The sequence below is a fragment of the Numida meleagris genome, chromosome 6, assembly GCF_002078875.1.
Source record: "Numida meleagris isolate 19003 breed g44 Domestic line chromosome 6, NumMel1.0, whole genome shotgun sequence".
NCBI lineage: Eukaryota > Metazoa > Chordata > Aves > Galliformes > Numididae > Numida > Numida meleagris.
Window position 1 is genome coordinate 23,266,750 of NC_034414.1, and position 23,371 is coordinate 23,290,120.

At 38.5% G+C, this 23,371-nt stretch overlaps 1 protein-coding gene across 11 annotated transcripts in view; it reads left to right on the forward strand.

The window, feature by feature from the left end:
* The window catches only part of CELF1 (CUGBP Elav-like family member 1), a 55,584-nt gene that overhangs the window by 18,291 nt on the left and 13,922 nt on the right, over positions 1-23,371 (forward strand). For 6 of the 11 annotated variants that reach the window (XM_021402417.1, XM_021402416.1, XM_021402419.1 and 3 more), the window contains 8 exons: positions 11,326-11,513; positions 12,107-12,189; positions 12,591-12,639; positions 14,433-14,567; positions 14,736-14,815; positions 15,161-15,322; positions 16,699-16,780; positions 19,632-19,760. In XM_021402417.1, the coding sequence (XP_021258092.1) occupies positions 11,336-11,513; positions 12,107-12,189; positions 12,591-12,639; positions 14,433-14,567; positions 14,736-14,815; positions 15,161-15,322; positions 16,699-16,780; positions 19,632-19,760 (898 nt within the window). In that variant the 5' untranslated portion in view covers positions 11,326-11,335. Of the gene's footprint in view, positions 1-1,723; positions 1,749-11,325; positions 11,514-12,106; positions 12,190-12,590; positions 12,640-14,432; positions 14,568-14,735; positions 14,816-15,160; positions 15,323-16,698; positions 16,781-19,631; positions 19,761-23,371 lie in introns of all 11 variants that reach the window. The other 5 variants (XM_021402413.1, XM_021402414.1, XM_021402411.1 and 2 more) reach the window with 3 other exon arrangements.

Below are 23,371 nucleotides of genomic sequence, written 5' to 3' on the forward strand. Positions count from 1 at the left end.
TCATGGTGTGAGCTGATGCACTAGATGGAAAGGATTATTGCAGTGCTTCATATTTTAAACATGTGTTGTACTCTGCTGTCCTTTGACATCTAAAAAGGGAAGGGGGTGAAAAAAAGCCTGTACCGTTCTTTAAGAAGATGTTTAAGCATATCTGACTACTGTTCTAAGAACTGTCAGAAAGCAGAGGTTTACAATTTATTCAGTAATACGAAGTTTGTTCCTTTGAGTTAAGATCATGCATTCCTTTTCTGAAGTTGAAAAAACAGAACACACAAACTGATCAGTTTTTTTTCTCTAACTTTAAATTCTTTATACAAACATGAGGTATACTACTTGCGATAAACCTTAGCCAAAGGTATTTCTCATTCGCTGTAGTTCTCACGTGGAGTGAAAGAACAATCTTCATATATGGTATTGTCCTGGAATGGTACAGCTGGTTCTGCAGTCTCCCCTGGGTCCTGTATGTAGCTACATGGCAGTTCTGTATAAATGTGGTTGGGTGGTCCAGTGCTCAGTGATGTGTCTTTTTGACCAAGTACAGAGATGCACATTCCTGTAATATAGGAAAGTTCAGGCCTCTTTGAAACCGGGTTCCTAGGTCTTGTTTGTATTTATAAATTAAAGCTGAAGATGATCTAAAATATCTTCCACAGAATTAATTGCTTGCGGGGTTGTTTCTCAGATAAAAGGCTGAAAAATACCTAATGGTCAACTCTTGGCTGTTAGTACTGACCTCTTCTAACCTTAAAAATTAAAATCATTCTTGTAAGCTCGGAGATGATGTGTGGGGAGAGAGGAGAAAGGCAGTGTAAAATGCTGCTGTACCTCTGCTTTCAGGGCAGGAGAGCTTGCAAGCATTGATCTGTGGAAGATTGGGCATTGTTTACCATCTGCACTTCGTATTTGTGTCATGGTCTGAATTTAGTTAATAAAAAGCAAGGAGAACAAAAGATAACAAACAAATCCTCCTGCTGCCTGAAGTGTTCCATCCTGCCTCCTTTTAAAAGCTCTGTCATTTCTCAGGCAAAGATGCACATCCTCGCTTCTTGTACTCTCATTTCCTGCCTTGACTCCTGCTCTGTCATATTGCTCCTTCTATTTCCTCTTTCTATTGTTGCGACCAAGGCTTTTTTCCTACTTTCTCAAGATTTTTTTCCTGTCTATGTTGCCAAAGTATCCACAGGTCTTTCAGTTCTCTTCGGTATTTAATTTCCATAGTTTGCCTCTGGCAAAGTATAAGCATTGTTCTGTTCTAGCACTATAATGATAAAAACTCAAAATGTTTCCCAAATTGTTTGCTGGAATTGTGGCAGGTATTTAAAATGAGGATAACAGCATTAAATCCTTTACTTTTTTTTAAATGGCTATATGCCTTCATAAACAGTAAGTCAATAATGAGAGGAAGAAACATATGAACTTCTGCTTTAAAAACATTAGCCCTGGGGTACGTGCATCATTGCTGCTTCTTCATATCAATTATTAATTGTAAAGTGTCTCACAAACAAGGATAAACATGCAATGATTACTCCTTGTCTTTGGTTTGACAGAGTTAATTATTCTGGGGTGCCTGCATTAAGGCTTGCCATTATCTGTTCTGCAAGTACAGCTGCTTTAATATGTTGTCATGCATTAATTGCTCCAGATTCATCATTTGGCCTTGGAGCAATTTGTTGATCTGTGTATATGCCTCATGTCAATTACCTTTCATACCATTCCTTCTCAGGTCTTCGCTGTCTACTTTGCATCAAGTAAGTTTTGTTGTTTTTTTTTCTTGTTATTGTTTTTTAACCCATTGCTACCACCACCAAGAAATAGCTGATAAGGATGATTTTATTTCCCCCGCAGTTCCTTTAGTCTGCAAAAAAAGAAAATATGCAGGATTTAACTGGGAAAAATGTATCTGAGAAAGACAGAAATTTGGTATACATTTTAGATCCCAGTTGTGACCTTAAGAACAGCAAGCTTTGGTTATGAAACTGAAATCTAAAGGTAGCAACAAGAAAATGCCTTGCATTATAAGGGATGGATGACAGTCCAGGTACCTCTCCTGTTATGTTTTTATGATGATTAACATGTGTGCTTAATGTATCACTGGGGAGCAGGTGTAAGAAGGAAAACAATGAAACAGCAAAGAAAAGTGTGGAGTTCATTGAAAAATATTTCAATGTGAAAATTTTCCTGGCATGGATGTCTCTTATTTCACTGTACCAACATAGCAGGCTATTAACTGATGTTGCATAGGTACTCTCCTTGAAAACAGGGTGGTCAGGTACTGACTGCCCTTGGAAAAATCCCAGTAAATCCTAACCAAAGCTGTCCGTCATTGTAAATGGCAGTATTGTGGACTGTGATAGTTGAAGTTCTTATATCAAGTATTGATAGATGTTATTTTGAGTAATCTCAAACCATAGAACTGTGGAGGCACTCAGCTTACTTATTCTTCATTATTGTAGGATTACAGGAAATGTTGTGGTTGGAGATGGGTGTTTGAGGGCGTTGTGAGGGGGTGGTTTCCTCCCAGTTTCCTCCCAATGGGCCAGTCAATTCCCATTTCTTCTTTATTTTTGTATTGCTTATGTGAGGATTTGTAGTGTCACCACTGAAGCAGCAGACACAGCTGCAGCAGGTTGAGCACTGGCTTAGCAGCCCCATGCCGCTGTGTTAGCTGCTGGCAGTGTGCTAAGAAAGCAGAAGTCAGGGCAGTGTGATGCAGCTGTTCTGCCCTGGAGAAGCAGGGCATTGTCTGCAGTGCTGTGGGTTGTGCTTGCACTGCCAAGTCTGATAGCACAGCCCCACTGTTCTGGTCACAGTGTGCTTGTGCTTTCCCTTTCAGGCAAGCAGGTGAAGACAATGAGGGGAAAACTTACAAAGTTTGGGGGCCACAGTCTTGAAGTCTGTGAAGTTATGTGCTGTAAGTGGGTATTAAGACTGATAATTCAACTTCTGCGTTTGTTAGATGCCCTGTTACTAGCAGGTATTGGCAGAGCAGTACCTCGTGGAGGGAGAGGGTTTGGCTTCTCGGATTTGAACAGATGTTGTAACCTCTTTCTAGTAGATACGTTCTCATGTTGCAGGGCTGCCATCTCCCATTTGGTGTAAGTTGTTGTAAGGAGTGAGCCAGATATTGAGTGTACCACAGATTGAATTGCAATTGCAAGGCATTTTAAAATGAAGAAAAGTGCATATGCTGGTAACCGTGCTGTTACGTTTCATGAAGGCCAGAAGTCTGATTTACTTATTTTTGCTGCATATGAAAGCATCTGGATAAATTGCTGGTTATAACTTAGCATTTTTAATTAGTGTTTACACAGTTTATGTATAGCTCAGTTTAGCTCTAACAGGACAACTCTTCCTTTTATTCTGTCATTCTTTTTGCACTTCCTTCCTCCCAGCACACATACACAGGATCTTTGGGAAGTTCCAGACTTCTGCCTTCTGTGTTCACAGAGTAGCAATATCTACTGTTTGTTTTCACAAACAAAACAGTTTGTTTTTTTGACTGCAAAACTGACTCAGTAATCTTTCAGCCTCCGTGTTTTCAGCTGGTAAGAACCCGGTGTGGTTTGTCTGGTAGCTTCTGGTCAGTTTCTTCTGAGTACTTGTCCAGCCTGCCCTAGCACTCGTGAATGTTTATTGTCTTTGCAGTATCCTGCCAACGAGGAGCTACACAAATCTGCCCTCCTTTGCACCAAAAAACGTCTTCTCTGGTGACAGTAGGAATGCTGCTATCTCGGCTATTAAGATTTTGCTTTCTTATCTGTGATTTGAAAAGTTACCTTAGAGATGTTAGCTACTTGAGAAAACAATAGCCAGGCATGTCCTATTCCAGCTGATGCAAGGATTCATTTCAGTGCTTGTTTAAAATAAAAGCAAGAAGGGTGACGCCTAGACTTGTCAGTCACGTGGATGTGTGGCAATCAATGCAGAACTGTTTACCTTTACACTAACGTGTGGTAATACTGTATATACTAAACTTCCCTATCTGGTTTTAACATTTTTACTGTTACGTTAAGGTCAAAGAGGGTTCTGTCAGCATTACTCAATTCATGGACTTCACAGTTTCTACTTCAGCCGAAACGATGACTTGAAGTCCCTGGCCTGTCAGACAGCTGAATGTTCTAGACATCTCTGGTGCTGCCCCCTGAATTGCCTGAATGCATGCAGCACAGGGAATGAACAGGAGCAATTGAATGTCTGTGTGTGGTCTGTGCTTGAATCCAGAAGTGTTTTAACTGATTGACAGAAAATAATAGATTTCTGCTATGGAGAACTCAGTTCTTTAGTTGCTTCCTTTTAAAGGAAACAACGCACAAGATTTATGCCATCATTCTTTCCTGAAAACTTTTGAATCCTCTATTCGTTTTCTAAAAATGGCAGAGCAATAAATGCCTCGAGGCACTGAGTTTCCAATAAATCCGCATTAAATGAATGTGATATTGCTTTGAGTAAGTCAAAATAAATTCAGCTCCTTTGCTTTCCAAACAGTGTCAATAGCTCTGAAGTGGTCTTGCCATTGGCTGTAATCTGCACAGGTAAGGAAGTAGGAGACATTGAAGGCTCTTGAAATTCATTGGGTTTATTGTAAGGCATAGATACATGTGTAGGAACAGCTTTTTATTTTAGTTCTGCTTGTGGAATGTCTTGCCATATTTGTAGTAAGGATCAACTCTACAGCGCTTACGTTTATTGTCTAGCAGACAGTATTCTTAGTTCTTTGTGTCCTAGGAAAGCATGGCTGCATCCTGATTGGCTTTCCATCTGGAAACGGAGCGAAGGGAAGTCTCTTGAATTTTTGCATCAGGTCTGTACAGAGCTGAGAAAATGGAGTCTTCTCTTTTACCACCGTTTGCGATCTCCAGTGCTTCTCTGAAAAAGCATCTTCAAGTGATAGGACTTTTCTGGCTCGCCTGATTCAGAGCTCCTTTGTACAACAGATTTCCACAGGCATTCTGTTTTGCTGTATCAGACTTGTAATTACTGCCATAGGGAGGCAGTAACCTGGGGGCTTTTAACCTGAGCAATGTCTTTGGTATCTATTTTCACATTAAGTGTTCGTGGTGTGTATGTTAATTTAGGTAGAAAGTTTCTGAGGAACTTGAGAATTGCCCCACTGAACTGTAGCAGAGCACGATCTAGTTTGAAGTTTTGGTTCTGATAATGCTTACTACCAGGTGCCTTAGACAAATGGGTCTAAAATCTCAGTAGTGACTTGATTAATCTGCGTTTAAAAGTGAGGTTACTTAGTTGATCTTCCTGATGATAGCTATAAGATGGTAGTTCTTATCTGTAGTGTTTTGATGCATGTAACCTGTTGGTGATCAGTTTAAAAACAAAACAAACAAAAAACAAAACAAAAAAAACCAACCCAGCACAACAAAATAAAAATGGCAGCTAAGCTTGCACTTTCATTTTTCACATGGGTAGAGAGAGCATCTTCCTGTAAGGCAGAGCTTTAGGAGGCTTGCTGCTGCTTCTGGGAGTCCTGGGGGTTTGTCAGGCAGCCAAGAGCTCAGAAATCGTTTGTTTTGATCTTTCGTAAAATTAATTGAAATAGAAGCTACAGGTAAGCAGGGTTTCGTTCACTTGGCAGGGAAGTAAATCAGGAATATATTGCTTTACCTCAAATAGATTTTTCTTAAAATATTTTGATATGTTACAAATATTTGATACATTACAAGCTATTTTTAGAATAGATGTTACTTAATTAAAATTAAGAATAAAACATTTCATCTCTGCTTACATGATCAACAGTGAAACAAGAAAATATTGGCAGACAGTTACTGTATTCTGATGCATGTAACTTAGGGTTTATCTGTTGAAAAACAAAACTGCAATTCAGCAACACTGTGTAGGTATCTGGATATGCACAGATAATACAAGGGGAAGTTTATTCTGGGACCTGTCTCCTTCAAAGCTTCACAGTGTCTAATTTCCCTATAGCCTGCATCCTTTCCCATAGTTTGTTCTCACCATCCCAGTAGTCCCTCAGCTTCAGAGCTGTCTATGTTGTCTGAGGTTCGGATTGTGTAAAATATAAGATGGTATTATCTTTAGCTTTCAGACTTAATTGCTCATTGAAGTGAATGAGGCTTTCTTAGTGAAAGAAATCACAACATGGAGCTTTGGTTTTTTGTTTTAAGTTTTTTTTGCCCAAAGATGTGATGTAGTTCTGCAAGCATAAAAACAAAAGCAAAATGTTTGGCATTTATGCCTTGTGGTCTGAGGAGTCTATATAGTGATATATTTTGTGGTATAGTCTAGGGCTTCAGAAATGCAAAAAAGTGAGATGTAGAATACACATGACTTTCGTGTTCATACTGCCAGGTTAGCACCACATTTAAATGTGCAGCTACAGTCCACAGAGCTTGGAATTTCAGACATTGTTCCTGTTATTCTTTGAATAGAAACAGTAAAAGAATGGGCCTGGAAGCCAGCAGGAATTTGACATCTGAGCAAAAAATATGTGCGTTTAGCTCTGTACTTTTTCTTTCGTTGTGAGCAATGGCTGGGATGACTTTCATGTTTTTATAATTCCAAAGAAACGGCTTCATTTAATTCTTCCAGTTTCTATGCAGTAGTGAAATACCATCTTTTTGCACTCTTTCCGGTACTTTTACAAGCAAAGTCTGAAAGACTTCTAATCTCATCAAGTTTGTGCCTTCACCTAAACAATGTTAAAACAAATTGCTTCTCTGTACTACTGCTTTTTCACTGCAACTGCCATATTTACTGCAGAATTACGCTATTTTGAGGCAAGGGTATTTGGCTAATGTACCTTCAGGTATTTATCCACCATTCTAGTATTGATTTCTCCTTTTCTGCAAATTGTGCGTAACAGCATGTGAAATATTCTTGACACTGCTGTTTATGAAACGAAGTCAGCGTATCACAGGAGAAATGAGAGTAGGTATAGCAAGAATTAGAAATTAACATTTAGCGAGATAATTGCACAAAACTAATGTTTTAATTCACAAAGCCAGTAGATTGAACTTGACATGGACTGTAACAGTGTGACAGTGAAGGATTTGGGAGCTTCTCTGCCTGTAACTATTTGTGTTTCCATCTTAATGGAACAAGCTCTCAATTTTGAGGAGCAGAGAGATGAGGAAAATGGTGGGGGTAGAAGCAAATCATGATGACTTAGTGATTTTCTTCAGTGAACTAATCAATCTCAGTAACATTTTTGAAACCCATTTTCTAGAGTATCTCTTACCAGCATCATCTATTATTGAACCTATAATGAACATGGCTGCTGGAGTATTTTATCAGCTGCTTAAAAAAGCAAAAGATGACATGAGGTGTTCTGTTCATTGGTAAGGCTAGAATTTGTGATGCTGAGCTACAGAATTATAGAACAGTGGAGAGAACCTCACCACATCTTCTGCTGTTCTTAAAATGTAAATCTGAAATGTTTCTCTTTGTGGGATTGTTTGAGGAAAAATCCACAAGCTGGATTCCAGGCTGAATTCTGTATTTTATACAGCATGGTGTTTTTCAAGAAGGAAGCCTGTGAGATGTGTCTGAAGGTAGATATGAGCTATTTACTGAAAGCTAATAAATTGACCTGTGTTCCACAGTGCCTGCTTACGTGCTTACACGAGTGGTGCTTAGCGGGTAGCTTATACCATTTCATTAAGGAATAAGCTTTCTTGCATTTACCACATAGCAAGAGCATGCGTGAAGTAGTTGCTGCTGAACATCTCATGTGTGAAAAATTCACACTTTCGTTTATTTTGCAGTAATGTACTTACGTCTCTGTATTACAAGGTCCAGCTCTTTTTAATAACCTTTAAATAAATCTCTCTGCAGGCAGAAGATGGAAAATGGTCTTTTTTCAGAGATTATAAGTAGTTTTTAATGTAAAAAAAAAAAATAATAATAGGCACACTCTAATTTTGTAGGCATAAAGAAAACTGTATGCACTGGCCTGTCTAGGCAACCACAGGTACATGCTGCAGTCCTTCACAGACTAGAAAAATGATCACAACTGCCCCAGTATGCGTTCTGTGATGCTCTAAGAGTTTATTATGTGGTTGTATTGGACATATGCATAAGGCATATCTGGATTCATACTGGACTTGAGCTAGTTGTCTTGTGCTCAGACACACCCAGCTGGCTCTGTAGCACAACCTGCAATCAAATATTCCTCACTTATCTCACAATGCATGCAGTATTATCAAGATTATCTCCACATTACTTTAAATACTGGAGGCTTAGCAGGAGGTCTGTGTTATGCATATAAATACTGCACCTTGCAGTTCCTTGATGAACGCGTTATTCCTGTTTTATCTATGAAGAAGCTGAGGCGTTAGCATCAGTGTTTTCAAAGATTGTACAGCAGTTTTCAACGAATTACTGCCAGGAACAGTACAAAACCAGGAATGGTATAACAACCAGATGCATATTTTTCCCTTTCTTTATCATCTGTACACTCTGTATGTCTCTGGATTTAAATGTGCAAAGTACTGTTTCCAAAACAATATGTGTTTTACTTCTCTGAAGAGAAGTAAGTAGCCGTTGATGTTCTGTGATTGTTAAGGATTTTTTTGAGCAGCCAAATCTCGTCAGATCTAATTTCTTTGGTAGATTCAGAGAAACATTTTACTTGGTATTTGTCTCCATGAAAGGAGAGTGTCAAAAATGGCAAAAGGTGGAAGGAGTGAGATCGTTAATCAGACACTGAAAACATTTATGCTGAAGGAACCTTTTGACTACACGCAACAAATTGTATGCCGTAATACTGGTGATATGGGAACTGTCTGTGTCTCAAGGTCTTGGACTGCCATTTTGGGAGGCAAGGAGTTAGTTGGGGGGGGGAAATCGGAGTTTGTATTCTTTCTGCTCTGTTACCCATTGCTATCTTCATGGATCTGACACTCTGTTTATCTGACAGTGCACTCAGTACTGCTTCGCCAGGGAAAATTGCACAAAACAAGCCCAGTGCATCAGCATTTTCATTGTGTATTGAGCTGAGCCTCCCTTCACATGGTCACATCCCCTTTTTAATCTGGGATTCCATGTCCCTTTCCCAGTCCAGCCTGTTTCAGTAGTGTCTATTGCTGGTCTCCCTGAGCTTCTGTTTCTGTGGTTTGAGTGTTTTTTGTGTGGCTGAGTGTTAAGACCTGCAGGACTTTGTAAGTGGTGTTGTTTAGGGGTTAGGCAATACACTGAGTTAGTGTTAGTAGTTTGTGATAGACTGAGGTGATGGCTGCGTTCAAGTTGGATTTTCTCCCAGAGATGATGGTGGACCATTGCTCCTTGAATGCTAGCCCTGTGTAAGTATTGTGTGTTCATGTCTAAGCTTGTAATCAAGGTGATAGTTGGAATTGCTGTCTAATACATTCCCTTTGCGATGATGGGAAAAGAGGGGTAGGACAGTCTGAAGTTTGTGGAGAAACCATACTGGGCATTAAGAGTTGATACTGGGTTCTGCATAAGGGAAGAGGGATTTAAAAAAAAAAAAAAAAAAAAAATTGGGATGGGATGAGGGGTGAGGAGGTGTAAAGCTATTTGGTTGTACTGTTTACAGTGCAGAAGAGGTGCTGATATTATAAAATCAGCTATTAAAACAAATCGTTGGATAAACATTTCCAGTTCTCTCCTATTGATGACTCCAGACTCAACCTTTTAATTGGGAATGAAAGATTCCTTGAAATACTGTTAAGGTCTCACAAAAGTTGCTCGGTTAACAGGAGATGGGCTATGCTCTTGAAACTATTCATGGGAGAGAATGCAGGGCTGAAATTTATTACTTGAAGAGGTTAAGTGATTTCCAGTTCTCAACTGGATTGAAAAAGCATGGAATCTACATCTTTGTATAAGGTATTCTTTACCGTGGATATCTGAAACGATCCTGGCCCTTTGAATGGAAAGGTTGGGTAGTAAAAGAGTTTATGATTATTCCTCTCCCTTGTAGTAAGAAGTTCCTGAGGTGTGTTGATACTGTTAGGAAATCATGGCAGCAGTTCTTTATCAGGCTCTGGACAGCAGAATATTGAGTGGAAAAAATAACTAAACATTGCCCGCTTTTGAAATTTTTTTGGAAATTCTATTGAGGGAGGAATCTGATTGCAGATGAGCAGTGGAGTACTGTTTAATGTACTGTTAATAAACCACAGAAAAATAACCTTAAAAAGGGGAAAAAAGCAGAAGTAAAGGGAGCTGAGTACTCTGGAAGATGGCCACTTGTATCCTTCAACAAAGGGTTTGGGGGCCAGTAGGGAATCACTGCATGGTTACTGTTGTCCTCTCCATGTCCTTTCTAGATTATGCAGGAGTTGGTCAGCAATTTTAGCCTGCTAATCACTCTAGCTACAATAGAATACCATTATAGAGAGTCTTCCACAGAGATAGATCCTGTGGTATACCAGACTGTGACCACTTGCACTTGGCAAGCAATGAGGAGTCAATACAGAAAGCAGTGTATGGCTTGCAACTAGCTCATCGGAGTACAGTGCAGTTTTATTAACAGGCTGTAAACTATTTGTATGACTAGTAGTGCCATATTCGTACATGTAGTGCCTTGAAGCCTTTTGAGAAACCCCGTACTCAAAACTTCGGTGTTTCAGTCTAATAAATGTCTCTTTCTCTGTTTTAGCACCCTGCTGTTACTCAGCTTGATTTACTCTGAAACTAAGATTGTCCAGGCCCAACCTGTTCTTCTGCACCATCAGCCTGTGTTTTTCTTTTGCCAAATACTGTTCCGTGCTGCCTAGTTTCACAAAGCTGCCGTGTTGAAAACCTTTAATGAGACTTCTCATCAGTTCAGTTATACTTTTTCTGTTTTAAGATATTTATTCACTCTGAGAAATAGTTACAGGTAGTTCTGCTTAAACATACAAAAAACGTTGTCCTCTAATTTTCCTTAGTTATTAATAACTACAGTAGCTTGTGGGTCAGCTGAGTTTAGGTTTCTTTCTTTTATGTTGTCTTCTGTAAAGTGTTAGAGTTGAACTAATGGTATTTTTTCAGTCATCTCTACAGACATGTGAAAACCAGATGTGAACTACATTATAAGAGCAAACATTAGGTGAAGTTTTAAACAGCCGTGCAGAGAGAGTATTTGGTTTCCAAGTGTGTTGCTTGCCAGTAAATGCGAGTAATAATAATGTTTCTGAATGTGTGATTGTGTGTATATATATTATTATTTGCATTCACTGGCTAGGAATGTACATACCTATGTATATGGCATATATATGGAAATATATGCATATTGATGTAGAAAAATATTTTTAAATTCGCTATAAGCATACTGCTTCTAACTGCAATAGCATCTAGAATCTGTGGAAAGCTAAATAACAGAAATTCCTTATTGAATTTTCATAGCTCAAAGAAAATGAACGGTACACTGGATCACCCAGATCAACCTGATCTAGATGCTATCAAGATGTTTGTGGGTCAGGTCCCACGGAGCTGGTGTGAGAAAGATTTAAGAGAACTTTTTGAACAGTATGGTGCTGTCTATGAAATCAATGTCTTGCGAGACAGGAGCCAAAACCCTCCTCAAAGCAAAGGTGAGAACTGTTCTTCTCATATTAGACTTGAGCTCTCAGCTGCTTTTACACTGTTCCTGTCTTACCTGTTTGTATGGGGATTCGTGTAGAGTATGGATTGTAAATGCTGAGCGGAGCAACTAATAACAAATACTGTGTTGCTCCAGAGTATTGCTACAATGTTATGATATGGCCAAAAGGTTGCTAGAAGTGTTAGTGTTTCAAACAAAATACAAAATTTGATGTACATGGGTGCTGTGTACTTGGTTTTGCAATTCAGAAGCACGCAATGTTGTATGTCCAGTGAAAGTAGATGGAAGTTCTGGATACTACCAAATATTTGAGTTTAGAAATGGAAGTAGCCAAGAATTGTTTGCCAGATGTGTCTAAATGATTGTGTTAATGGTGTGCTGGTGGTATTGAATCAGTTCAGACTGTTTTAATTACACTTAAGAATCTTTTTCTCAACCGTTACAATCGGTGGTACCTACTTATTTCAATGCCTAAATTCTTTTGCTTGCCATTGGAAGAGTAGAAGTGGGATTTATAATTTCTCTACAGCATGTCAAGATTCATACTGTTCTTCCTTGGTTAACATTTTGTTTCAATTACAGGGTGCTGTTTTGTTACATTTTATACCCGTAAAGCTGCACTAGAAGCACAGAATGCTCTTCACAACATGAAGATTCTCCCAGGGGTAAGAGAAGAGACATGGCCCCTTCACAGCTCTGTCTTGTCTTCCTGAGCTCTGACACCACTACATTATCATTATCTTGCTCTACACTACATACATTATCTTGCTCTAAAGTCCTGTTTTAAGGTAACTATTAGAATGAGAAAGATCGTGAAATTTGAATGATAATAGATATGGTAGTGAAGTGGGTGGATGTGCCTCCTGTAGTAATACTTTCTCAGGAGGAATGATAGTATATAATTAGGAAAAGATTTTTCTTCCAGAAGTTAACATATTTTTACATATGCCCTTCTGTAGAGACAATATAGCTACAAGCTCATCCTTTCACCATTCTTGTGGGAGCATATATTTCATCTAGCATAAAGTGAATGCATTTATGATTAAATAATCTGTTTGCATTTCAGATGCACCATCCTATCCAGATGAAACCAGCTGATAGTGAAAAAAATAATGGTAAGCTTTACTGAAATCTGAATTTTGTAGCATCATTTATTCCAACTGGGAAACTTAAAGATTTTCCTTGTGTTGAACAGCTTCTGACAAAGTAATCTTGTATTGTAGATTGGATTTAATTATTTTAGAAAAAAAATGTTTTCAATACACTAGGTAAGTGAGGTCTCTAGAATTTCATGACTAAGTATCTATTACTGTTGCTGCTTGCTGGAAAACCGTGGTGTCAGTTGGGGAAAAATCCAGTGAGTTCTTGGTTGAACCGAGGTGGCTGAAATCTAGAAATGCTTTTCAGGTGCTTAAATAATCTGTACTATTGTGGCTAGGGTGGAAGTCAAAACTTCATCTCCAGCAGAGAAAATATTGTGATTGTAGTTCTACACATTGGCGCTTTCAGGCATTTACATCTAGCACTGGGTAAAACAATCGTTTATGCATGTGTATATATATAATGAGTTTGTTTATGCACACTCACATAGATATACTTGTACACACATGCACAGATATGTGTGTGTATCCTGGGAAAATAATGGAAAGGGGGGGAAGGAAGTATTTTGTGGAATTCTAGGGTGACAGTTCTGAGTTCATGATTTTATGAATTTTAGTAAAAGATGTTGATAACTGATGCCTTCCTATTTATATTTAAAAAAAAAAAACTATTTTAACTTGCCATCAATAAAAGAAATTCTGGATTCTCTTGAGTTAAAATGGACTACAAAAAGGATTTGAAAACAGCTTTATGCTCCAAGAGTTTGACAGTGGATTGGGTGCAATAAGGATTTAGTAGTCAGTTGAAGCCCTGCCAGCTAGAATGGCTTGGAACTTTTCTCTCCAACTCTAAGGAAGACTCAGCAATTAAATTGCCTCTCACCGTGACACTAAATAGAAGATGTTTTTTTTTTTTTGTCTTGAAGCTTCAAATTGTGCTGCAGCATTTGTCATGTTATGGGGGGTTGAATGTTTTATTTGCAAACTGCTTTATATGTCCAAATGGCATTCTGAGCATAATTACCTCATTCACTTAAAAGTATTTAACAGGTGACTAGCATCTTCAAATCCGTAGAATGAGAGGTATAAAATTCTGACATTAGTAGCCACAAACCTACAAATGAAGAGAAATGTCTGTCTCTGCACCATTTATTTTAAAGGAGTTCACACTGAAAGTTTTTCTTCAATTCTAGTGCATCTGGTAGCATTGGAATTTGGAGGTAATATACAGTAGTACGCAGACCAGATTTGAGGTGTCATTTTCATGCTTTTGGTAAAGATCTGAATGGATCAATATGGAACAACTGAAATAATTGCTTTTGTTTCCACTGTTGACAAGAACGTAAGGAAATAGGCAGAACTTAATTCACATGATTGACACAGTAGAGGCCAAGAGAATAGCCTAGAAAGAAGCCTACTGCAACTAATTTGCTTGTTTAGATGCAGGTGGGGTGTGTTGGCCATCTGGAATAAAGAGATGAGAAAGGATAAAAGTAGTCCAGTAAAATACGCACAACTCTTGCTCACCAGGAAATGAATGTGGAGGTACAGGGAAGTGATGAATGCAGTATCTATTTTTACTTCTTGCAGCTCAGTAAAATGTAAAACAAGAATCCTTCTGGTTCGCTGCGATGTCTAGTATGAATCTTCTTCAAACAAAAAAGATTCCATTGTTAGGAATCTGGTTTTGACAGGCAGCTACCCAAATTAGAGGGGAAGTAATTCTACAGTTGATGGAGAAAATTTGACTAAATAAGATTCAGTAAGTGCATACTTGCTGGTAATACCCTTATCCTTTGATTTCTTAGCAGTAGAAGATAGGAAGTTGTTTATTGGAATGATATCGAAGAAGTGCAATGAAAATGATATCCGAGTGATGTTCTCCCCCTTTGGGCAGATTGAAGAATGCAGGATATTACGGGGCCCGGATGGGCTGAGCAGAGGTAAGCAGGAAACTTTCTGACTGTTCCCTGCTGGATGCTGGTTTTTGCACCTCAGGGTGACATTTCAGCTATTTTTGTGATTTTTCCGATAGGCATTTTCATTTATTTATTTGTCCTAGAAATGAGTGTATAGTGAGTGACATGGTTCCTTTTGTGTTCTTTCCCCAGGTTGTGCATTTGTGACTTTTACAACAAGAGCCATGGCGCAAACGGCAATCAAAGCAATGCACCAAGCACAAACCATGGAGGTAAGACAAGTTACTGGCTGTCAAGAGAAGATGCAATTTGTCTGTCAGTCAGTCACTGTGGAGTTTGGAGGACTAGAGAGTGGAGATAAGTGCATAAATACTATTCCTGGGCTGTTGTGTCTGCTCTGCTTATACTATTAGGACTCAATGTAGAAACCTCACTTGCAGAGGAAATACCAAAATATGAAGTAGAATAAAAAACAAATGAGGTTTTGAGCCTTTAATGAACTTCATTTTTTAATTATGTATGTTTGGGGAGGGTATCAGAAATGTTTCCAATGGCTGGGTCTTAATGCAGTAGTTTCGTGATGGTAAGTATGTAATTGTTTCAATTGCTATTTGCAGGGTTGCTCTTCTCCCATTGTGGTAAAATTTGCAGACACGCAGAAGGACAAAGAGCAGAAACGAATTGCTCAGCAACTCCAGCAACAAATGCAACAGATCAGTGCTGCCTCTGTATGGGGAAACCTGGCTGGTCTCAACACACTTGGACCGCAATACTTAGCAGTGAGTTTCTGACCTGGTTTCTTTTCATTTCTTCATAGCTTAGCATCTGATTGTCTTTCATTGTTCAGTGTATACTAAAGGCTCCTTATAGGACATGAGTAGGGCTCTTATTCCTCATTTGGTGGATTAGGTGGCTAAGGTACAAGGAAATTGTCATTTACTAACAGCTAGTCAGGATGTATTTAAGTGAGTATTTCAGCCCCGGTTTCTGAAGTAATAAGCACTGAAACTTTTTTTTTCTTATTGTGTGTAGAATGACTTTGTACAGGGAAGGTTTTCCTGATACGTTATGGCCTCCATGTTTATCTGTCTAAATACCCTTTCATGTCTTTCGTGACATAGTGATGACATAATTCTTATATTCTTCTATTGTTCCTCATCCAGCATGTATTTCTCTCATCCTCTTCCAGTGAAACATAGAATAGTGCTTGGTGCTGTGCAAATAGAAAAGCTGATCAGGTGGAAACATCAAGCAGCTCACACTGCACAATGAAAAAGAACAAACCCGCTAGCGAATAGAGAGAAACTACTTTCTGTCTTGCAACAGAGTATATACAACTGCTGTTTGTCACTGGTTTCAGTTAGTCTTACTGGGTACTTGAAGGGTGGTTTTCTCATAAACTAATGTGCTCTGGTTTGCTGGAGTAGTTATGAGAACTGTTTTTATGCAACATTAAGATCAGAAACAGGAGCAGAAAAGGAAAACTTCATCTCGTTCTTGATATGGTGTGTTATTGAAGTGGGGGCATTCTCTTTTACTACTGCTTAAGTTTGGTAGATTGGAATTTTTTTAAACAAAACATAGGTAATGGAGAAAGGAATAGGAAATCTCCCTAAATAGCTTGCTATCTAGGACTTGAAATTTCTTTAATGAGTGCTGTGCTTAAGGAATGTGAAGGAGATTCCCTCTCACAGTGGCTCTTTGATTTTGGTATGGCATTTGCCATTTGTTCTGTGCGGGTGATGTCAGTTGTAAAGTCTGACTTGAGGTAGTATATCCTTACAGGTGGCAGTCCTGCCTGAGGTACTATGAACAGGAGCTTTCTCTCATTACTGATTCTCGTTACTGATTTGTCTTTGTGCATTAGATAGAAACTCACTTAGGCTAGTGAAGTTTTGACTGTGCTGAGTGTGAAAAGCATCGTGCTGTTGCTTTGGCTGCAATGTAGAGCATGGGCAACACTGATTTTCACCATGCTGGTGCTCTGGCTGTGTTTTATAAGAGGAATTTTTGATGCGCTTTGCTATGATGTGGTGCATGGGCAGTGGGAATTCCCTTTGTGACGGCACTCTGGCTGTGGTGTGATGCAGTTTCTCCCAGAAGCGGAGCCAGCCCTCACTCTCACTCTTGTTTTGTTTTTTGGTGTAATGTCTAGCTTTATTTGCAGCTCCTTCAGCAAACAGCAGCAGCCTCATCTGGGAACCTGAACACGTTGAGCAGCCTCCACCCAATGGGAGGTGAGTTTTTTTCACCAGAAGATACCTTTGGTACCAAAGGGAGGAGGGGGGTAGAGAAAGTAACCAGAAGGGTGTAGATGTATTATATTGTAATAAGTAGTCTTGAGTTTACTGTTCTTGTGGAATAATAGCAATCCTCTGCCACAAGTGTGGAAGTTCCCTCTTAATCTTAGTTAATCATTGTCCTGAAGGTAAGTTGTGGTATGCTGTTTATCTGCCTTACCTCTGGCATTTAAAATTATATTCTCTTGTGGATACAAAAAGAAGTATATGTTTATTTTCATCAAAATGTCCATTTTTTAAGCACTGTATTTTGAAATAAGCTCTAGTGCATGTGTTTATCATAATGGATTCCTAAAGTCTCCTGTTTTAAATTATTTGTTTTTAAATACTTCAGGGTTGCAAATGCAGTGTTGATAGCACTTTAAACCAGTCCTTCTTTCTGTTTCTTTATTTTCTGCATTTGAGTTAGTTGATTACAATATTTCTATGATGGAGAAATACCAAGATAATAGATATGAGCCGAATTCCTAGCTGTAGACTACTGGTCAAAATTTTCAGCAAGTACAGATGTGTGTTTTATAAATGAGCATATCCGAAGTAGCTTAAATTTACTTTCTCTAGGGTTGTGGAGATATTGTTAAAGTTTCTGATGTTGGGCTGCAAATTAATTTTCCCTTCCACCCTCATCAGGTTGGAAATAATAAAGCCCCTGTTAGTAACTCCATTTACCACGTTCTCGAAATGCTTTTGCTGGCAGAAAAAAAACATAGTTTTGGTTTTAGTACTGAACATTTAATGTTTTTAAAATGGCCTCCTTGAGTTGTCTGGTAGATAGCAATACTTCGCGCCCTGTCTGTGCGGACATTGACGATGAACTATTAAGAAAGAAAAGTCTCTTTGTACATCTGACTTGTACGTCTGACACCCATCAGCTTTGTGATGGCGATGCATACAGGTTTTGTTATGAGCATGATGCCGGTTTTTTCCTCTTGATTATGTATGAAGGCATGCAGCAATAAAGGAGAAAAACAGTAAGCAGTTCATGTTTGTTGTTACCATAGGGCTGCTGAGGGGACCTAGCTAGTTGAAATTGCGTGTGGAGTTCTCAGGGTAATTCTGTCTTCAGCATATAAAAGACACCTTCAAATTTGAGAATCCAGGCATATAAGTAGCATGTTGCATGATGTTTTGAAATAATTTTCCAAGTCTGTTGTTCTACACAGGGAGAATTTTACTTTCAAAGCCCCATTAATATCTTGATTGCATTTCTTGAAATTCATAGAAAAATTAGCAGGTAATTTGATTCCATTCTACATTAGGCTTTATAGACAAAATTTAGTCTTGACCCTATTGGAAGGCAGATGGGAAAAAACAATGTAATGACAAGAGAACAGGTGCAGTGCGTACAAGCCAAACTGCTTCAGAAAGGAAGCAAGCTGCTCTGTTCTTCACTAGCGCTAACACTTGCAGTTTTAACCCTCTGTAGCACAGTAACAGGGTCAACAAAACTTAGGTTTTAACTTCATATTTTTACGTTAGAATTGCATCTTAGAGAATATAAACAAAGTCAAGATCCTTTTGTTTTGGGCACTAAATGCAGTTAAAGATACAGATCCAGTCAGAAAGATAAAACAATTTGAGGTTTAAAAAAAAAAAAAGGCTGAAGGTAGTATAAGCCACTTAGAAGATGGACAGTTTATTCTGCATTGCCATTCACGGTCTTATGTTGTCTGTTTGCATCCTTAAATTTCAAAACTGAGATTCTGAGATATGTGCTTTGTCACCAAGTACTTTCTAAGCATCCAAAAGACGAGGAACCACATCTGCTTAGGGCATTTGGATAATGTTATATGAATTAACTTAATTTTGTAGGAAAAAAATACTAGGAATTGAAGTCATGTGAAAAGAGGATAAGTTTGTTAGGATAAACAAATCTAGAGATGTGAAAGGGAAGAGGAAGAAATGAAAGAATTGAGCTAGCCAACTAAAGGATGGCTAAAATACAGGAGTCTTTAGTACAGGATCAGTATGAATGATAATCCAGTGACAGGGGAAGATGGCAAATTAGTGCCAGTACCGACTGAATTGTGTAATTCAAAAATGATAACTCAAAATGAAGCTGAGTCAGAAAAGTAAATGACCAGTAAAAGTTCATCAACACATTTTCCTCTCACTTGAGAATTCCTAGCTTATTACCCACAACATACTTAATGTTTTCTATTTTCTTCACCGCTTTTGATTGACTGGCTGACTAGTCTGTGTATATAGTGGTTGATCTTGTGGTTAGGAGTTGCCACTTAACCTTGTCTCATGGTTGACTGCTGCTTCTTGGCTGCCCAGGAGGCCAGACAAAACAAATTGAGGTTCAGCTGATGACAGGTTAAAGGTATTTCATTGGCCACTGTGTTATATAGGTCTTCTCAAAAGAATTCTGCTATTGTTGCTGTTCCCATATAAACAGAGTAGAAGGATTTAAGATGTATAAACAAGTTCTCTGACTTGCAGATGAACTCTTATCAAACCCTGGCTTAATTCTCCATGGCAGTTAAAATCGCTATGCTTTTGTGACTGAACATAACACTGCTTGAAAATGTCTGTGCTCCGGACTCTACATCTGAGATCATGCCCTTTTAAGGAAAATCATCGTTAAGTACAAAATACGTTCCTTTTTAGTTGTAACAAAGAATCACAAGGTTGAAAAGATCGGTAACTAGTACTGAAGTCTGATGGTCTTAAGCTCCTTCCCATTAGTGCCTATCCCATTATGATGAGCTGAGGTTGCTGGATCTTTGGCTTGGATCATGGTCGCTATTGTAGGAGAAACTGTGCATTCTTCAATGTGTTGCAGGACTGAATGCGATGCAATTACAGAACCTAGCCGCATTAGCAGCTGCAGCCAGTGCAGCTCAGAATACACCAAGTGGCACCGCTGCACTCACCTCCTCCAGCAGTCCCCTGAGTGTGCTCACCAGCTCAGGTAAGAGACTGCCTATGCCAAAGCATGTTATGACACGGGTTGCATTGGTGAGTAATTTCAGGATAGATGTAGTCTATTTTGTCCGTCTCTGTCGCTGTTGTGTTGATAGATATCTTTAATTGATGTCTCTAATGTCTTCAGTAGATAGGAGTTCTTCCTGCAGATTCACTGACATTTGCTTAGGGTAGATATATCTTTGACATCAGCAAAGGTCTTTTTTTTTTTAACCTGCTGTGTTCCTTCTTCCAAATGGCCAGTTTAGTTTAGTGTAAAAAGGAGTTTTGAGATTGTCATGAAGCAGAAAGGTAGGTGACCTCTTTCCAATCGTTTTACTACAATTTCATCTCATATTTAGCTTATCTATGAATTTTGGCAGGTATTGCGGCAAATGTACCCTGTTCCTGGCAGACATGGAGAAAGAAGATGCTTTAAGCATCAAGTAACGCCCTAGAAAAGTCCACTTTATATTTCTCTGACGTTAAAGAAGAAAATGCTACAGCTGCCTCATAGAAGCAGAATATGCAGACCTTTAGCACATGGGGGGTTTTCTGAACAGCCCCAGGTGGCTTTTTGTGTTGCATAGGAGGGCCAAAGAACTAGACTAAGAGATTACAAGACAAAGCTGTTTAGAAGACACAATGTCACGTGATCAGGAGTTAAACTGTGGGTGCTTTGCACTGTTTTCTACTTAAAGAAATTCCTGAGAGAGAATTCAGCTCAGAGTATTCTGTTGTTACAGAGTTTTTTTTACATAAAAACTTTGTGGTCGACATCCTTCAAGGTAAAACCTCAACATTTATCGGGACTACCAGTTAAGGTATCCTATTCTATAATATTTAAAAACAAACAAAACCCCCACAGAGCTGAGGCTATAGAAGAACTACATTTACAATCCATTACTACTGCTTTGGCATTGAGAAAGTATGGAAGTAAATGTGACTGAGAATTTCTCCCATATTTCTTCGTGCAGTGGCAGAGCAGGAATTGCGAGGTTAATTGGCATTAAGATCTAAGCTTTCCTTGTTTGCTTTGTCATCTGCTAACTGAAGCAGGCTTTTTTCTCTGTTGAGGTGGGGAACAGGACTGGCAGGTTGTGAAGTTAAAATGCCATACATGTTAGAAAAGGCAGAACCAGCTTAGAAGTGTAAAGCGAAAAGGACAAGAGCAGTGGACACTAACAAAATTCTGACTGGCTGTAAAAGGGGGAAAAAAATTGTGGTGAAAGTGATTAAGCGCAGGAATCAGGTGCCAGAGGGGCTGTGGAATCTCCATCATCTTAGAGATTCAAAATTCCATTGGAAAAGGCTGTGAACAGATCTGTCTAACTCAGAGGTCAGACCAGCTTTGAACTGAGTTAGACAATGTAATCCACAAAGTTCCCTTCCAACTGAAATTATGCTGTGATTGTATGACTCTGAGATTGCTTTCTCCTCTTTGTATTTTAGCTGTCCCACAGCTCTCTACAAATGCCATTTCCCTTAGAGACACGCATCTTAGTGCGTTTTCCTTATATACTTTACATTTTATAACTGTACTTAAATGGAAAAGAAAGCCTCGATGTATATTGTCAGCATTCAGTCTCACTGTATTTCTCATTATTACAAAGTGTGATAGCTCTTCACTCTGAACTATCGTCCCTTTTAAAACCAAACTTGGAATTGTCTTTTGATTAATATTTATATGCACGTACACACTATGTTTTCATAGAGCATTCTCAGACTCAGCATTCAGAGCATCCTTTCTGGACCATACCTAGACCTTAAAAACTCTGAATGTAACAGTTCAGTGCCATGTGTTAGTAAATGTTTCCCTTGTCTGTGTGGGACATATGGCAGCATCTACCGAACCTCTTAAACCTAACTACAGATAAGATGACTACCGGCTTGACTTCTGTCCATCTGTCATCCAAATGTTCACCTAATTCTTATTTGGACATCTCTCCCAGATTATCTTCAGATTGCATAAGTGGTGGAAAAATCCAGACAGCAATAATGAGGTGTTACCTTTTTGGTTTTCTTTTATCTGCACTGATACCTTTTGTGTGTTGGAGAAGTTGGAAGTCTACATGGTGCAATCTTTTGACTAAACCTAGGTTGTGTGTAAGTGTGGCTGAACTCAGAATTGTTAAGAATTCTTGTTATGCTGTCTTTTCTGCTCATCTCAGATGTCTTTATTTAGATATCTCCAAGCAGTATTGTTTATTTTTATGTAGAATAGTATGGAGCAAAATCCTTTCAAGTTTGTAGTAAAGCAGCTACCAAAGCTACCCTTTGGAACTGAGTGTACTGCTTCTGCATCCACCTATGGGTAATCCATATTACAGAGACTGAAGCCTTAGATAAAAGATTTTGGTTTGTGAAAGGTATGCTAGATGACTGAACTGGAACAGACTTGCTCTTCCCTGGAAAGCATCAGGAAAATCCCTCAGTTTACACACCTCCATAAAGTGGTTGTCCTAGTTTCATTATCTTTGCTAGCTATTCTTTACTACCTGTTAACACTTTCTGAAAAACATTCAGTCCTTTCAGTTAGCAGTATTACAGTTAGTTGGTTTAGCTAGGTGTAATTCAATACATTGATCCAAGAATATTTAACTTCAGTAGTAAGCGAGAAGGAAGAAACACAAGAAGAGGGAAAAAAAATGATAAGAATTAGGAGTGGACTAAAGCACATATATAAATTTATATTCTTTTTCCATCCCTATTAATGTGGACTGTTTTTTCAATCTAAAATAATATATGAAAACTAGAAAAACAGAAGAAAGAGTATGAGTAGAACTGGAACTCCTTTCCTATTCAGAGTAACTAGAGAGTCTGTAAAATAGAAGACTGATGTTGGAGGAGGATATGATTAGAAGCCTACAAATATATTGATGGCATGAAATAGGTGAACAGGGAGATGAATATGGAGACTGGTCACAGGATGTTCCAAGGCAACAATTACAGCATATCAGGTGAAGTTTTGAGCTAACAGCTCGAAAATAAAAAATGATTTCTTTGCATGATGCATGTTTAAATGGCAGAACTCAGTGCCTTAGAACATAATAGTGTTCAAAAAAAAAAAAAGCATTCAAAATACACTGTAATTAATGAATGAAAATCATAAATACAAAGGCATTGCCCTCAGCTGAACAGGTCTTAGAGTTGCAGATTGCTGGAACTGTATTTAGGAAGTATTCTTTTGTAATTGCCCTGTATATTTGCTCTACTATTATTTAATATGCCTTTAGTCATCATTGCAGCTGGAGTGCTGACTGAGCACAGCAATTCTTGTATATACATGATAAAGAAAATATGTTGTATTTTCTTGTTCTTATTTTCAACCATGTTTATCTCTTTTTAAAGCATTTCTTGTTTGCACAAGCAGATGTTTGTTAAGCCAGCTAAACTAAAAAGTGTTCATCTTTTTGCAGTGGTTTAGATGAATTTATTTAAAATCACAGCCTTTTTAAAGTTGTGAAGGATCCATTCTCTCTTTTGCTCTCAAGCCTTGGCTTCGTTCTTTCTTTCCCATGCCGCTACTTTTTTATTTCTCTTGAAATGGTGTTCTCATCTGTCAAATGAAGTGTCTGCTTGAATTATGGAGATTAGCAATGAAGTGTTGCAAAAAAC